Here is an 18,603-nt window from a genome sequence, read left to right as displayed (position 1 = left end):
TGCTACCTAGAACAATTTACACATTCAATGCAATCCCTATTAAAATGCCATCAACTTTTTTCACTGAAATGGAACAAATAATCCTAATATTTGTATGGAACCAAAAAAGACCCCGAATAGCCAGAAAATGTTGGAAAAGAAAACCTAAGCTGGTGGCATCCCAATTGCAGACTGCAAGATCTATTACAAAGCTATATCATCAAGACAGTATGGTACTGGCACAAAAACAGACACACAGATCAATGGAACAAAATAGAGAGCCCACAACTGGACCCTCAACTCTATGGTCAACTAAACTTCGACAAAGCAGGAAAGAACGTCCAATGGAAAAAAGATAGTCTCTTCAATAAATGGTGTTGGGATAATTGGACAGCACATGCAGAAGAATGACATTGGACAATTTTCTTAAACCATACACAAAAATTGGCTCAAAATGGATGAAAGAACTCAACGTGAGACAGGAATCCATCAAAATCCTTGAAGAGAACACAGGCAGCAGCCTCTTTGACCTCAGCTGCAGCAACTTCTTCCTAGAAACATTATCAAAGGCAAGCGAAGCAAGGGCAAAAATAAACTATTGGGACTTCATCAAAATAAAAAGCTTTTGCACAGCAAAGGAAACAGTCAACAAAACCAGAAGACAACTGACAGAATGGGAGAAGATATTTGCAAATGACTTACAGATAAAGGGCTAGTATCTAAAATCTATAAAGAACTTATCAAACTCAACACCCAAAGAGCAAATAACCCAATCAAGAAATGGGCAGAGGACATGAACAGACATTTCTGCAAAGAAGACATCCAGATGGCCAACAGAAACATGAAAAAAATGCTCCACATCACTCGGCATCAGGGAAATACAAATCAAAACCAATATGAGATACCACCTCACACCAGTCAGAATGGCTAAAATTAACAAGTCAGGAAACAATAGATGTTGGCGAGGATGTGGAGAAAGGGGAACCCTCTTACACTATTGGTGGAAATGCAAGCTTGTGTAGCCACTCTGCAAAACAGTATGGAGATTCCTCAAAAAGTTGAAAATAGGGGCGCCTGGATGGCTCAGTGGGTTAAGCCTCTGCCTTCAGCTCAGGTCATGATCTCAGGGTCCTTGGGATCGAGCCTCGCATCGGGCTCTCTGCTCGGCGGTGAGCCTGCTTCCTCCTCTCTCTGCCTGCCTCTCTGCCTACTTGTGATCTCTCTCTCTTTCTGTCAGATGAATAAATAAAATCTTTAAAAAAAAAAAGTTGAAAATAGAGCTACCCTACAACCCAGCAATTGTACTACTGGGTATTTACCCCAAAGACATAAATGTAGTGATCCTAAGGGACACCTGCACCCCAGTATTTATAGTTTATAGCAGCAATGTCCACAATATCAAATCATGGGAAAAGCCATACATATATATATATGTATGTGTATATATATATATATATATGTGTGTGTGTGTGTGTGTGTGTGTATACACATATATATTATGTAGCCACCAAAAATTGAAATCTTGCCATTTGCAATGAGGCAAATGAGGGTATTATGCTAAGTGAAATAAGTCAATCGGAGAAAGATGATTATCATATGATCTCACTGATATGTGGAATTTGAGAAACAAGGCCAAGGATCATGAGGGAAGAGGGGAAAATAATGAAACAGGATGAAACCAGAGAGGTAGACAAATGATAAGAGACTCTTAATCTCAGGAAAAAAACTGAGGGCTGCTGGGGGTTCAGGGGCCAGAAAGGGATGGGGCATCTGGGTGATGGACATTGGGGAGGGTATGTGCTATGGTGAGTGCTGTGAATTGGATAAGACTGAGGATTCACAGACCTGTACCCCTAAAACAAATAATCCATTCTATGTTAATTTTTAAAAATATATAAATGAAAAATTAAAGATTACGTTTATGAACTTCCAATCTCTCATTGCCATCTGAACAAAGATATTCTTTGTGCTAAAAATGTTTGTTATGGTTGTGCCATATTTGAGCACTCACAAATGAAGGTAAAACTAATAGAAGATGAAGAACAATGAAGATTTGTGGAGAGGGAAATTTGCTGAACATAAAGAAACTTAACTTCCTATCCAGGCTTTGTTTTTCACTGACATGTGCTCATATTTTCTCCAGCTTTACCTAGTGAGGTCTCTGGGGAAAAGTGCTAGCTTTTCCTGCAAGGCTTCTGCAGGATTTGTTCTGATCTTAATATTGTACATGACCTTTCTCTTTCTGATCACTTGGATTCATTTTTTTATTCTTACAGGTTTTCCAAAGCAAAAAATAACATCCCCAATCTGTCACATAAGAAAGAGATTTATTACTTTAAACCAGTGATTCTCAAAGTATGGTCCTGGGAACTGTATCGGCATCAGTATCAGCCAGGAACTTGTTAGAAATACAAACTCTCAAGCCCCACCCCCAACCTACTGAGTCAGAAATTCTAGGTTTGGCAATCAGCAATCTGTTTTAACAACCCCTTCAGATGATTCGGATGCATTCTGAAGTTTGAGTATCACTGCCTTAAACGAAAAATAAACTTAAGGCAGGCATACTACATTTGGAAGCCAAGATGGGTTAGCTAAGACAGAAGCACGTTTTCTTCTTGCCATTGTTGCTCAAGGTGAGTGTGGAATAGTAAAGCCAAGAACGGAACATCAAGATGTTGACTTGATTTATGAATGGCACCTTAGTTTCTTTGTCTAAATTTTGGAATTTTTGTTGAATGGTTGCAGCCATCTACTCATAGGTCAGTCTGAGCACGTGATGTCATTATTCCTTTAACCATCGGCTATTAAGGAGGGGTGGTAAAGTCAGCTACTGATGGGACATTAGGAAACAGGGAAACTGTTGCCACCGCAACATTGGTTGATGGCATAAATGACTACAGAGATAAAAGTATCATCCAAGGAACAGAAAAGAGAAGTCAACAAGGAAAATTTATGCTTGTTTTTTGTGGTTGGCTGAGACCTCTCCCCAGTGTCTCATTGAATTGAGAAATTCTAGGGTACAAGAATAGTATAAAAATAGTACAATGACAAGAATAGTAAAGAGGTACCAGCCTAGAAATCCATATTAGAAAATGCCAGAGTGTATGTGTGTCTGTGTACATGCAGACACCCTAAGAATATCAAACAAGCCTTGTTTAATGTTGTATAGTTTAGCCCCATTTCATGCTCAGTTTTTTTTTTCTTTTACTCCATATTTTGTGCTACTTTGTTATGTTTTGTGAACCAATAATAGCAGCTAATATTTATTGAGTGCTGCTTGCGTGCCAGGCTCCATAGTAAGCACTTTACTTACATTTCCTCAATTTATCTCAGCAGCACCCCGAGTTAGACAATGTTAAATCTAACTCAGATATAATGGAGCTATGTTTCCATCCAAAAAGAATATTTGATTTATTTCTACCATGTAAATTAGAAAATACTGATAGTATCTGTCTTAAAAATAACATTGTTATCTTTCTATGTTGTCCTTTGGGCTTGTGCCTGGGCTAAAGAAAAACAAATGCACCTACTTTCTGTGGCCCAATGTGGGGGAGCAGGGAAAAAAGTAGTCCCTAGGCCAGTTGGCTTTATAGCAGGCTGTTCTCCTTTAAGAACTACAATAAAAACACAGCTTCAAGTAGTGTCTACTCACACTATTCCATAGCGAGCTTCCTTGCGTCATCAGCGCCCAGGAGTGACAAACTTGACCACATATTATTATATCTCTTAAAGTGAGGTAGGCGAAAATCTAAACACAAAGAAGAGAAATACACAATCTTGAAAATTAAGTGAATTTGTGTGCAACTCTGCCACTTGCCTTTTTTGTTGTTGTTGTTGTTAACGAAAATAAGGTAATCCATATTGTCCTGGCTGGGATTTAAGTGCTGGAACTTTATCTAAACTACTAGAATTTATCTAACGATGCTTTTGTTATAATGGGATCTTTGCAGCTGATTGTCACAGAAGGATGGGGCAGAAGATAGGCAGATTTATTTTCAGACTGAAAGTGGTTTCTGTTAGCAAATGAGTGATTCCCCTAGATAGTAGCTGCTACATAGAAGGCATTCAATGACTGCTTGCTGAATTTAACTAGATTCTTTTATTAAATGATTTTATTTATTTATTTATTTGACAGAGAGAGAGATCACAAGTCGGCAGAGAGGCAGGCAGAGAGAGGGAGAAGCAGGCTCCCTGCTGAGCAGAGAGCCTGATGCAGGACTTGATCCCAGGACCCTGAGATCATGACCTGAACCAAAGGCAGAGGCTTAGCCCACTGAGCCACCCAGGTGCCCCAACTAGATTCTTGTTTTAAAGTTAACAGATTCCTAGGAAATATCAATGAACCCATCTTGGCTTCTGTTTCTGGAAAAATGATAGACTAGGCAACCTGCAAATCCTCTTGATACAAAACATGAGTAAATGCTAAAACAAAGCTTTCTAAAAAGATTTATTTTTTAATTTAAATTCAATTAGTTTACATATAATATATTATTAGTTTCAGAGGTAGAGTTCAGTGATTCGTTAGTCTTATGTAATACCCACTGCACATTACATCATGTGCCCTCCTTTTTTTTTTTTTAAGATTCTATTTATTTATTTGAGAGAGAGAGCAAGCCAGCTAGAGAGAGACAGCATGAGAGTCAGGGAGGCGCAGAGGGAGAGGGAGAAGCAGACCCCCCCACCAGGAGGCAGGGAGCCCAACTCAGAGCTCAGTCCCAGGGTCCTGGGATCATGACCTGAGCTGAAGGCAGATGCTTAACCAACTGAGCCACCCAGGCACCACTCATGTGCCCTCCTTAATGTCCACCACCCAGTTACTCCATCCCCCCACCTCCATCCCTTCCAGTAACCCTCAGTTTGTTTCCTTTGGTTAAGAGTCTCTTATGGTTTGTCTCCCTCTCCGATTTCATCTTGTTTTATTTTTCCTCCCTTCCCCTATGAGCCTCTGTTTTGTTTCTTAAATTCCACATAAGAGTGAGATCATATAATTGTCTTTCTCTGACTGACTTATTTCACTTAGTGTAATACCCTCTAGTTCCATCCACATTGATGTAAATGGTAAGTATTCATCATTTCTGATGGCTGAATAATATTATTTATATGTGTGTGTGTGTGTACCACACCTTCTTTTTTTTAAGGTTTTATTTATTTGACACAGAGAGAGAGAGAGAGAGAGAGAGAGTACAAGCAGTGGGAGAGGCAGAGGGAGAGGGAGAAGTAGGCTCCCTGTAGAGCAGGGGAAGCCCGATACGGGATTTGATTCCAGGACTCCCAGATCATGACCTGAGCAGTTGCTTAACCAAGTGAGCCACCCAGGTGCCCTGTACCACATCTTCTTTATCTATTCATCTGTCAGTGGGCAGCTGGGCTCTTTCCATATGTTGGCTATTGTAGACATTACTGCCATAAACATTGGGATGTATGTGCCCCTTCGGATCACCACATTTGTATCTTTGGGGTAAATACTAGTAGTGCAATTGCTGGGTATATATGCTAACAATGAGACAGAAGAAAGAGAAACTTAAGGAGTCGATCCCATTTATAATGGCACCAAAAAACACAAGATACCTAGGAATAAATCTAACCAAGGAGGCAAAGGATCTGAACTCAGAAAACTATAGAACTCTCATGAAAGAAATTGAGGAAGACACAAAGAAATGGAAAAAATGTTCCACGCTCATGGATTGGAAGACCAAATATTGTAAAAATGTCTATGCTACTAGAGCAATCTACATATTCAGTGCAATCCCTATCAAAACACCATCAACTTTTTTCACAGAAAATGGAACAAATAATCCTAAAATTTGTATGGAACCAGAAAAGACCCCAAATAGCCAGAGGAATGCTGAAAAAGAAAACCAAAACTGGTGATATCACAATTCCGGACTTCAAGCTCTATTACAAAGCTGTAATCAACCTGGCACAAAAACAGACACACACATCACTGGAACAGATTAGAGAGCCCAGAAATGGACCCACAACTCTATGGTCAACTAATCTTTGACAAAGCAGGAAAGAATGTCCGATGGAAAAAAGACAGTCTCTTCAACAAATGGTGTTGGGGAAATTAGACAGCCACATGCAGAAGAATGACACTGGAATATTTTCTTACACCACACACAAAAATAGACTCAAAATAGATGACAGACCTCAATGTGAGACAGGAATCTATCAAAATCCTAGAGGAGAACACAGACAGAAACCTCTGTGGCCTGGGCTGCAGGAACTTCTTGCTAGACACATTGTCAAACGCAAGGTGAACATAGGCAAAAATGAACTACTGGTACTTCATTAAAACAAAAAGATTTTGCACAGCAAAGGCAACAGTCAACAAAACCAGAAGACAACCGGGATGCTCGGGTGGCTCAGTCAGATGTCCAAGCGTCTGCCTTTGGCTCAGGTCATGATTCCAGGGTCCTGGGATGGAGTCTCACATTGGGCTTCTTGCTCAGTGGGGAGCCTGTTTCTCCCTCTGCCTGCTGTTCCCCCTTCTTGTGCTCTCTCTCTCTTTGTCTCTCTGACAAATAAATTAAATAAAATCTTTTTAAAAAGGAAAAAGACAACCTACAGAATGGGAGAAGATATTTGCAAATGACTTACAGATAAAGGGCTAGTATCCAAAATCTATAAAGAACTTATCAAACTCAACACCCAAAGAACAAATAATCTAATCAATAAATGGGCAGAGGACATGAACAGACTTTACAAAGACATACAAATGGCCAACAGACACGTGAAAAAATGCTCAGTATCTCTTGGCATCAGGGAAATACAAATCAAAACCACAATGAGGTACCACCTCCCACCAGTCAGAATGGCTAAAATTAACCAGTAAGGAAATGACAGGTGTTGCCACGGATGTGGAGAAAGGGGAACCTTCCTACACTGCTGGTGGGAATGCAAGCTGGTGCAGCCACTCTGAAAACAGCATGGAGGTTCCTCAAAAAGTTGAAAATAGAGCTGCCCTATGACCCAGCAACTGCACTACTAGGTATTTACCCAAAAAGATTTTTCTTTAAGAAATTATTTATTTATTTTATTCTTTTTTTTTTTTTTTTTAAAGATTTTTATTTATTTATTTGACAGAGAGATCACAAGTAGACAGAGAGGCAGGCAGAGAGAGAGAGAGAGAGGGAAGCAGGCTCCTTGCTGAGCAGAGAGCCCGATGCGGGACTCGATCCCAGGACCCTGAGATCATGACCTGAGCCGAAGGCAGCGGCTTAACCCACTGAGCCACCCAGGCGCCCCTATTTATTTTATTCTTAAAGATTTTATTTATTCTTCTGACAGAGAGAGTGAGAGCATGCACAAAAGCTGGGGAAGTGACAGGCAAAGGGAGAAGCAGACTTACAGATGAGCAGAGAGGCCAACATAGGACTCGATCCCAGGACCTCAGGATCATGACCTGAGCTGAAGGCAGACACTTAACTGACTGAGCCACCCAGGCACCCCTAAAATTTTTTTTAAATTTCAGCTTTATTGAGCTTAATTGACATATAAAATTCAAGATATTTTTTAAGGATTTTATTTATTTATTTGAGAGAAAAGCAGAGTGCACAAGAGCCAGGGGAGAGAGAAGCAGACTCCCCCACTGAGCAGGGAGCCTGATGTGGGGCTTGATCCCAGAACCCTGGGATCATGACCTGAGCCAAAGGCAGACAGTTAACCAACTGAGCCACCCAAGCACCCCCAAATCCAGGATATTTTAAGTGTACATTGTGATTTGTTATACATATACATAGTGAAAGGATCCACCTTAATTAAGGTTAATTAATGTGTTAATTTACATATCCATCACCTCACGTATTTATCTTTATTATTTTTGGTGAGAACATTTGAGTTCCACTCTCTTAGCCAATTTCAGGTATAGAACACAATGTTATCAACTGTAATTACTGTGTTTACATCAGATCCTCAGATCTTATACATCTCATAGCTGAAAGTGTTACAGGATTTCTTTTCCTATGACGCCCCAGATTCTTGGTCAGGCTACTTCGGAGAAAGAAGAGGTAGAGCAGACTGTGGTGGGCAGCAAAGCAAATTTTTATTGAGCGATAGTGAAGTATATTGAATGATAGAGCTCCCAAAGAAGGAGAGGACGGACCCAAGAGGTGTGCCACCTGAGGTTCTAGTTTAGGGGTTTCTATGGATTTGTTGGTTCACTGTTCTGATTAACCCCCCTGCACCTGTCATCCAATCATGTTTCTGTCAGTGGGGAAGGGTGGAGGGCTCTTCTCAGGGTGGTGTAAAATCCTTTTAGCGGTTACCTTTTAGGGCAGGGGCCTTGTCCCTGCCTGCCTTTCTTCCAACTCTCCTTCATCAAAAGTTTGTACCCTTTTTTCCAACATCTCCCTATTTCCCTACCCCACAGCCCTTGACAACTACTTTTCTACTCTCTAAAACAAACTTTTTTTTTTAAACATACCTGAGTTTTTAAGAAAGTAAGGAAAATACCCAGGCCCACAATCTTTATAAATCCAGACTCATAATAAGGGGTTCATATCATAGTTGTCCTGGCTAAGGAAACAGTGGGGATGGTTGCTGCTTTTCATGACAAATAGATTTCATGACAAAGAGATTTCAGATTTCACTGGCCACACAGGGACAGAAAAAGTTACCAATCTTATACAAAGCTGGAAGTCCTAACTGAGTCAGAGAGAGGAAAAGAAAGAGAAAGGGGGAAATAGAGAGAAATCCAGGATTATTAAATAGAGAAGATTAAAACAACTACTACTACTACCTATTGGTGAAGAAAAAACTAGGGTACCTAGCCTGGGATTTAAAACAAAAAAAATTCCCCAAAATGTATAACCAAAGACCAGGTATCATGTGGACTGGAATTTGAATTTAAATTACTTGTGGGGTCCATTGTGAATTTATTATCTTTGTAATTGGATTTAATACATTAACATGCGAAGAGCTTCCAACTCAGTGGTAACTCAGACATTTGGCAGAAATAAATACCATCTCTCTAAAGAGGCACATCTTCAAACCACATCTTATAGGATTCTTACATATTAATTCCACCTCCAAAAAATGCGTTTTCAATAAAAATTACAAAACATATGAGGGGGAAAAAATCCAGGAGTCAAACAGACAAACAATAAATATCTTCTTAAATCAAATTGTCAGATTGTGATTATGAAAACATTAAGATGATATAAGACTTAAAAAGAAAAATAGGTTTTTGAAAAAGGTGTTGTCAAAATAGGACTGGGCATATTGATAAAGGAACCAAGTAAAATTTATGGGAATTAAAAATAGAATGACTGAAATTAAAAACTCAGTGGATGAGTTACATAGCAGATGAAACCCAGCTGACAAGAGAATTGGCAACCTGGATTATGTATCAGAAGACATTACAGAGAATAAGGCACAGAAAGATAAAGAGATGAAAAATATAAAGGGGGTTAAGAGGCACATTACATAACATGAAAGCATCCAGCATTTTATATATATCTTCATAGAATTTCTAGAAGGAAAGAGCCAAGAATGGAATATAGGCAAATTTAAAAATACAACAGATGAGCATGTTCTAGAACTAATGAGAAGAAACAGTTCTCCTATTCAAGAAGCAAAAGAAATCCCAAACAGGAAACTCAAAATGTCATATGGCATTGTAGTAAAGTGGCAAAGGGCCGAAAGCAAGGGACCACGTTAAATTCATCCAGAGACAGAGACAGTGAGAAGAACACCACTTCACAACCACAGAAAGCAGACGTCAGCAGAAAGTACTTACCAGTCTCCAACATTTCATGAAGTAAATTACAACTGAAGGACGAGCATTAAGTAAAGGCATTTTGTGACAAAGATTGAGAGAGTTTATCTGTAATAGACCCTTCACAAAAGAACTTCTACAGGACATTGGAATCAGAAGAGAAGAGTGAGATGGCAATAGTAATGATGGACAAAGAAACTAATTAAGTATATAGGGGTAAAGCCATTAACCTTAAAAAACATGACTAACGTGGGGTACAAAAACGAGGTGGAATAAAAACACTAGATAGTACTAATATTCTGACTAGAGAATAATCACTTCAAGTGTTCTAAGTTGTAGTAATTATGAGGAAGAAAGCATAGGTAATAATTCACTTTATTCAAGTAACTTCACATGTTAAAAATATTTAAGAGAAACCACAGAAATAGTAGAAATAGAATGCGTATTCTCTAAAACATAAATATGGGAATAAAGCAGATAGATTTTTAAATTCAATAGATAAAGTTAGGAAAGGAGAAAAGAAGCATAAAAAAACAGGATAAATAGTGTGAAATTATAAGAGAAGTATTTATCCCAGTATATCTAGTAACAATAAGTTTAACAAAATTCACTGCTTAGAAAACAAAGATTACCCCAATAATGTTTTTGCTTTACTGTTTTTCCCTCTGTTATTAATAGAACCTATCAACTTTCCTTTAATTTGTGTTCATCTTGTTCAGTACTATATTTTAGCTGGATTTTTTTCACTTTAGGTAATACTCCCATTGTAATGAAGAGAAAATTAAGGATGAAAGACTATAAGAACCCCTCACTATGACAGGTAGACTGATATGACGGAGCAGGAATTCAGGTCTATTTTTTAAATTAATTCATTTTTGAATTGAAATATATCATTGACACACAATGTTCCATTAGTCTCAGCTGTACAATACAGCGATTTGTCAGCTCTATACATGATGCTGTGCTCACAGCTGTAGCTACTGTCTGTCACCACACACACACTATTACAATATCCTGGACAGAGTTCCCTATGCTGTGCATTTTACTCCCTTGACTTATTCGTTCCATAACTGGAAGCCAGTACCTTCACCCATTTTGCCCATGTCCCATGCCCTCCCCTCCATCAACCATCATTTTTTTGTATTAATGAGTAATTTCTGCTTTTTTTGTTTGTTTTGTTGCTTAGATTCTACATTTAGGTGAAGTTATATAGTATTTGTTTTCTCTGGATTCTTTCACTTAGCATAATACCTTCTAGGTCAATCCATGTTGTCCCACATGGCAAAATATTCTTTTTTATGGCTAATATTTCATTGTTTATATATATCTGCATCTTCTTTATCCTTTCAACTATCAATGGACACTTAGGTTGTTTCCATCGGGGCTGTTGTAAATAATGCTGCAAGAAATATTAGAATTCATTTATCTTTTTGAATTAGTGGAGTTTTTTTAATTTAATTTTTAAAAAGATTTTATTTACTTATTTGTCAGAGAGAGAGAAGGAGAGATTACAAGCAGGGTGAGTGGTAGGCAGAGGGAGATAGACTCCCCACTGAGCAAAGAGCCTGATGCAGGACTCAATCCCAAGGCTGTGGGATCATGACCTAAGCTGAAGGCAGATGCTTAACCGACTGAACCCAGGCATCTCATTGAATTAGTGTTTTTACTGGTAAATACCAAGTAGTGAAGTTACTGGATCATTTGGTATTTCTATTTTTAATTTTTTAAGGAGCCTTGATACTGTCTTCCACAGTGACTGCAGCAAATTACATTTCTGCCCACAGTGGATTCCTTTTTCTCCACATCCTTACCAATAGTTGTTACTTCCTGCCTTTTTATTTTACCCATTCTGACTGGTATGAGGTCATTGTGGTTTGGTTTGTATTTTCCTGGTGATTAGTGATGTGGAGCATTCATGTTGGCCATCTGTATGTGTTCTTTGAAAAAATGTCTGTTTAGATCCTTTGCCCTTTTTAAAATTGGATTACTTGGGTTTTTTGGTGTTGAGTTGTGTAAGTTCTTTATATATCTTGGATAGTAACCCCTTATTGGATATATTATTTGCAAATATTTTCTCCCATTCAGGAAATTGCCTTGTCATTTTATTGAAGGTTTCCTTTGTAGGAAAAAAGCTTTTTATTTTAGTGTAGTCTCAGTGGTTTATTTTTACTTTTGTTTCCTTTGCGAGGAGACATATCCATAAATATGTTGCTTAGACTGATGTCCAAGAGATGACTGCCTTTGTTTTCTTCTAGGAATTTTATGATTTCAGGTCTCACATCTAGGTCTTTAATCCATTTTGAATTTATTTTTGTGTATGGTGTAAGAAAGTAATCTAGTTTCATTCTGTTGCATGCAGCTGTCCAGTCTTCCCAGCACCACTTACTGAAGAGACTCTTTTCTCCCTACTGTAAATTCTTGCTTCCTTTGTTGTAGATTGACCATATAAGTATGGGTTTATTTCTGGCCTTTCTCTTATATTCTAGTGATCTATATGTTTGTTTTAGTGCCAGTACCACACTCTTTTGATTATTATAGTTTTTTTTTAAGATTTATTTATTTATTTATTTGACAGAGATCACAAGTAGGCAGAGAGGCAGCCGGGGGCGGGGGGAAGCAGGCTCCCCGCTGAGCAGAGAGCCGATGTGGGGCTCGATCCCAGAACCCCAGATCATGACCTGAGCCGAAGGCAAAGGCTTTAACCCACTGAGCCACCCAGGCGCCCCTGATTATTATAGTTTTGTAATATATCTTGAAATCTGGGATTGTAATACTGCCAGCTTTGTTCTTCTTTCTCAAGATTGCCTTGGCTCTTTGGGGTTTTTGGTAGTCCCATACAAATTTTAGGATTATTTGTTTTAGTTTTGTGGAAAATACTATTGGCATTTTGATAGAGATTGCATTGAAGCTGTGGTGTGGACACTTTAACAATATTAATTCTTCCAATCCATGAGCACAGTATGTCTTTCCATTTGTTTGTGTCATTTCCAATTTCTTTCATCAATGTTTTAGGGGTTTTGGAATACAGATCTTTCACCTCGTAGGTTAAGTTTATTCCTAGGCATCAGAGTCTTTTTGGTGCAATTGTAAATGCAGTTGATCACTTAATTTTTCTTTCTACTACTTTGTTATCTGTATATAAAAATGCAACAGATTTCTGGGGCACCTGCGGGGCCCAGCCAGTTGAGTATTCAATTCTTGATTTCAGTTCAGGTTATGATCTTGGGGTTGTGGGATCAAGCTCTGCATCAGGCTCAGCATGGAGTGTGCTTGACATTCTCTCCCTCTCCCTGTGCCTCTCCCTCTGCTTGCACACACACACACACACACACACACACTCTCTCTCTCTCTCTCTCTCTCTCTCAAAATAAATGACTAAGTAAATAAATAATAAAATGTAACAGATTTCTGTATATTAATTTTATATCCTGCAACTTATTCATTCACTACTGCTAGTAGCTTTTTGGTGGATTCTTCAAGGTTTTCCATGTATAGTATTATGTCATCTGCAAATAGTGATAGTTGAAATTTTTCCTTACCAATTTGGATGGCTTTTATTTCTCTTTCTTGTCTGAGTGCTACAACTAAGATTTCCAGCACTATGTTGTATAAAAGTGGTAATAGTGGACATCCTTGTCTTATTCCTAATTGCAGAGGAAAAGCTCTTAGTTTTTCACCACTGAGTATGATGTTGTTGTGAGTTTGTTATATGGCCTTTGTTATGTTGAGGTATGTTCCCTCTAAACACACTTTGTTGAGTTTTTATCACGAATTCATGTTGAATTTTGTCACTTGCTTTTTCTGCATCCATTAAGATGGTCATGTGATTTTTATCCTTAGTTTTTGCTGATGTGATGTACACATTAACTGATCTGCAAATATTAAACCACTCTTGCATCCCCAGAATAAATCCTATTTGATCATGTTGAATATCCTTTTAATGTATTGTTGAATTTGGTTTGCTAATATATTACTAAGTTTTGGGGGATCTATATTCATCAGGGATATTGGCCTATAGTTTTCTTCAGTTGTTGTTGTTGTTTTCCCCCTTTGGCTTTGGTACCAGGGTAATGCTGGCCTTGTGGAATGTATTTAGAAGCTTTCTTTCCCCTTATATTTTTGGAATACTTTGAGAATAGATATTAACTCTTCTTTAAATTATTGGTAGAATTCACTTGTGAAGCCATCTGGTCCTGGACTTTTGTTTGTTGGGAGTTTTTAAATTACTGATTCAATTTTGTTAGCAGTAATTAGTCTGTTCAGGTTTTCTATTTTTTCCTGACTCAGTTTTGGAAGATTATATATTTCTATAAATTTATTCATTTTTTCTAGGTTGTCTAATTTGTTGGAATATAATTTTTTGTAGTAGTCTCTTAAACCTTTGTATTTCTATGGTGCCAGTTATTACTTTTCCTCTTTCATTTCTGATTTTATTTATTTCAGTCCTTTCTTTTTTTCCTTGATGTGTCTGGCTAAAACAGTTCTTCAGTTTTATTATCTTTTCAAAGGATGAGCTCTTGGTTTCAGTCATCTTTTCTAATTTTTTTAGTCTCTATTTTATTTATTTGTGCTCTGACATTTATTAGTTCTTTCCTTCCACTAACTTTGAGCTTTGTTTGTTCTTTTTCCAGTTCCTTTAGGTATAGGGTTGGATTGTTTACTTGAGATTTTTCTTGTATATATGTATAAATTTACCTCTTAGAACTGCTTTTGCCACGTCCCAAAGATTTTGGACCTCTGTGTTTTCATTTTCATTTGTTTCCATGTATTTTTTATTTCCTCTTTGATTTTAGTGAACCATTGATTGTTTAGTAACATGTGGTTTACCATCTCTGTATTTATATATTTTCCAACTTTTTTCTAGTAAATGATTTCTAGTTTCATACTGCTTTGTTAGAAAAAATGCATGACATGATTTCAATCTTGTCACTTATTGACAAGATCTATTGAGACTTATTTTGTGGCCTAGCATGTGATCTATCCTGGTGAGTGTTCTATGTTCCCCTGAAAACAATATGTGTTCTGTTGTTTGTGTTGGACTGTTCTGCCTGTATCTCTTAAGTCCATCTAGTCTAATGTGTCATTCAAAGACACTGTTTTCTTATTGATCTTATCTCTGGATGATCTATCCATTGATGTAAGTGGGATGTTAGAGTCCCCTACTGCTATTGTGTTACAATCAATTTCCTCCTTAATGTCTGTTAATATTTACACTATGTATTTAGGTTCTTCCATGTATCATGCATAGGTATTTACAATTATTATATCCTCTTGTTGGATCTATTTCAGGAGGACTTTTAAAGCTTACCCGATAAAGAAGGTCACTACATTATAAATAAGGAAAACAATTCACTAGAGATTCATAACAATTCTAAATGTGTAAGCCTCCAATAACATAGGCACAAAGATACAAGGAAAAATTGACAGATCCACAATCACAATGAAAAATTATATCAAAGATCTCAATTGTTGATAAATCAATGTGAGGAAATAAATCTTCCCTCGCTTTCTCAGTGCTTTTATAAAAAGCTCTAGCCTCTGGAGGCATAGAAATCTATATGCTATAAAGATAACGTTTTGCTTTCACTTCCTCTACATTTTTCTTTCCACATATTATGGGGATTAGATCTATAACCATTTGTCCACTTGTCTAGTTAATTTCACAGTTCCAATAGGTAGTAACACTTCACTCATTTCTACAAGAAAGTCCAGTGGTTATAGTTTGGCCTAGTCCTCTAAGTCAAGCTCCCAAGGTGCCAGGAGGATCCCCAGTAATTTACATATAAAGGAGATACGAGTCCCATGCAGGCCCTTGAAGACATTTCTGAGTCATGAAAATTGGAGACTCTGGGGCTTATCTAGCCCTTGGAGAGATATATTTACAAAAGGTCCTGCCTTCCTCTTTCACTTACAAGGACCTACATGATTATACTGAACCCACCCAGATATTCAAGGATAAATTTAACCATCTCAAGTCTTTAACTTAACCAAATCCACAAAGACTCTTTTGCCATTTAAGGAAATAAGCTCACAGGTTCTGAGGATTAGGACATGGGTATCTTTGCAGGGCTATTATTCTGCCTACCACACTATGTAAGGAAATCAGAAACACTGAATTTAAGAGAGCAGCTACTTCTGAGCCAGAGAAGACAATGCAGAGAGGCTTTAATAGTATTTGTTAAACTTTATTTTTTAAGCTGTGTGGTGATTACACAAGTGTTCATTATATTTCTTTGCATGCCTAAGATATTTTATTTTAATAACCTCACTTTTGAATAAAATACCCAGGAATGAGTTTAACTAAGGAGGTAAAAGACTAGTACACTGAAAACTATAAAGCATTACTAAAAGAAATTAAAGAAGACCTAACTAAATGGAAAGACATCCCATATTCATAAACTGGAAAACAAAATACAAATAACAATAAATGGAACCAAGTCAGAATTTGAGGTCTGCCCATGAACAAATAACTACCAAACAAATAGGCCCAGAGAGTTTTTACAAGAGTATCGTACCAAATATTCAAGGATAATGTAATGCTAATAAGAAAAAATATTAAGAGGTCAATACTATCTAAAGTGATCTATAGATTCAATGCAACCTTATGAAAATTCCAATAGTTCTTTTTTCAGAAGTAGAAAAGCCAATTTTCAAACACATATGGAATTGCAAGGGGCCCCAAATAGCTAAACAGTTTTCAAAAAGAATAAAGTTGGAGGACCCAGATTACAAAATTTAAAACTTACTACAAAGCTTCAGTAACCAAAAATAGCATGGTGCTGGAATAAGGCTAGACACAAAGACAAATGTGGTTCGATTGAGGGTCCAGAAATAAACCTATATAGCTATAATCAATTGATTTTTGACAAGGATGCTAAGTCCATTCATTGGGGCAAGGACAGTCTTTTCTTTTATTTTTTTATTTTTTTATTTTTTAATAAACATATAATGTATTATTAGCCCCAGGGGTGAATCGCCATGTTTACACACTTCACAGCACTCACCATAGAACATACCCTCCCCAATGTCCATAACCCCACCCCCCTCTCCCTACCCCGCTCCCTCTGGCCACCCTCAGTTTGTTTTGTGACATTAAGAGTCACTTATGGTTTGTCTCCCTCCCGAGCCCATCTCGTTTCATTTATTCTTTTCCTACCCCCCCAAACTCCCCACGTTGCATCTCCACTTCCTCATATCAGGGAGATCATATGATAGTTGTCTTTCTCCGATTGACTTATTTCACTAAGCATAATACCCTCTAGTTGCATCCATGTCGAAGGACAGTCTTTTCAACAAATGATGCTGGGACAGTTGGATATCCAAATACAAAACAATGAACAGTTGGATATCCAAAAGCAAAAACAATTAATTTACCTCATGCCATTATGAGGTAAGTAAATTAACTGAAACTAGATCAACAACTCAATATAAAAGCTAAGAACTGTAAAACTGTTGAGGAAAACAGGGGTAAACCTTTATAACCTTGAGTTTGGCAAGGATTCTTAGATATGACTCCAAAAGCACAATTAGTGAAGGAAAAGATGAATCATATTTCATCAAAATTTAAAACTTTCAGGACACCTGGGTGGCTCAGTCATTATTCGTCTGCCTTCAGCTCAGGTCATGATCCCAGCATCCTGGGATCGAGCCCCTCATCGGGCTCCTTACTCAGCAGGGAGCATGTTTCTCCCTCTGCCTCCAGCTCCCCTTGCTTGTGCGCTCTCTCTCTGTCTCTCTCTCTCTCACTGGCAAATAAATAAATAAAATCTTTTAAAAACATTTAAAACTTTTATGTATCAGAGGACTATATCAAGAAAGTAAAAACTTCACCTTTTGTCTATACGCTTAACCAACTGAACCACCAGGCACCCCTACTTGTATATTTTAAGACAGAAAACGCATATGACAGGGCCTATGCCCAAAGGTAAAAGCAACCTAGGAAGGAGAAGTAGCAGCACAGAACAGCACTAGAAGAAGAGGGCCACACTTCTGAGAGTATAAGAGATAGAAGAATAGATGACCTGTGTAAGAGTTGTTTAAGAACAACTTAAAAGAGAGGGAGGGCAGGAAGGAAAGCCCTCTGGGTAGCAAACTGTGTAGAACTGATGAAGATGTAAAGCCAATAAAAGGAGCACCTCTGGCAGATGCTCACATACAGGCAGGGACACAAGAGTACAGCTGCTTAGGGAGGACTGGGCCTTTATTCCTGAGTCAGCACTACTCCTTGGAAGGTTACTGTCTTAGTTTCCTAAGGCTGCTGTAACAAATTAGCACAAACTGGGTAGCTTAAAATATCAGAAATGTATTCTGTCACAGTTCTAGAGGCCAGAAGTCTGAAGTGAGCATCAGCTGAGCCAAGCTCCCTTTGAAGGCTCAGGGGAGGATCCTTCCTTGCCCCTTCTGAGCTTTGGGTGGTTGCCAGCATTTCTTAGCATTCCTTGGCTTGGAGCTACATCACTCCAGTCTTTGCCTCTGTCATCACGTGGCCTTCTCTGGTATGTGGATCTGTGGATCTGACTGTCCCTCTCCTTTCTCTTATGAAGATATCAGTCATTCAATTTAGGACACACCCTAATCAAGTGTGACCTCACCATAGCTAATTACATCTGTTTCCAAATAAGATTACATTCTGAGGTTCTGGTTGGACATGAATTTGAGGGCATAGTACTCAACCCAATACCATTATCTAGCTCTTCCGAGTCTGCTTCCTCAACCACAAAATGAAGGTCTTTGATGAGACAGTCTCTTAGGACCTATTTGATACTGAAAATTTTGGGTTACTTTTATGATTTGTGGCCAGAGAGTCAAAACTAGACTCCTAACTATATGGCTATTGTGTAATCTTTAATGCCACATTTAAAAGCTTTATTTTTTCCCTGTCATGTGATGAATTTATTTTCAACTAT

The 18,603-nt window shown here is 38.0% G+C and overlaps 1 protein-coding gene across 2 annotated transcripts in view; it reads right to left on the bottom strand.

Annotated features, from left to right (window-relative positions):
- Positions 1-18,603, bottom strand: part of LOC111155307 (F-box and leucine rich repeat protein 13) — a 224,886-nt gene that overhangs the window by 165,491 nt on the left and 40,792 nt on the right. For both annotated transcript variants that reach the window (XM_022515450.1, XM_022515449.1), the window contains exon 5: positions 3,632-3,727. In XM_022515450.1, coding sequence (XP_022371158.1) covers positions 3,632-3,727 — 96 coding nt within the window. The remainder of the gene's footprint in view (positions 1-3,631; positions 3,728-18,603) is intronic.

This window comes from Enhydra lutris, unplaced genomic scaffold, assembly GCF_002288905.1.
Source record: "Enhydra lutris kenyoni isolate GAN:26980312 unplaced genomic scaffold, ASM228890v2 scaffoldscaffold40, whole genome shotgun sequence".
In the NCBI taxonomy this organism is placed as follows: Eukaryota; Metazoa; Chordata; class Mammalia; order Carnivora; family Mustelidae; genus Enhydra; species Enhydra lutris.
Note: the sequence above shows the minus strand (reverse complement) of the source record. Positions and strands in the feature narration are given on the sequence as shown.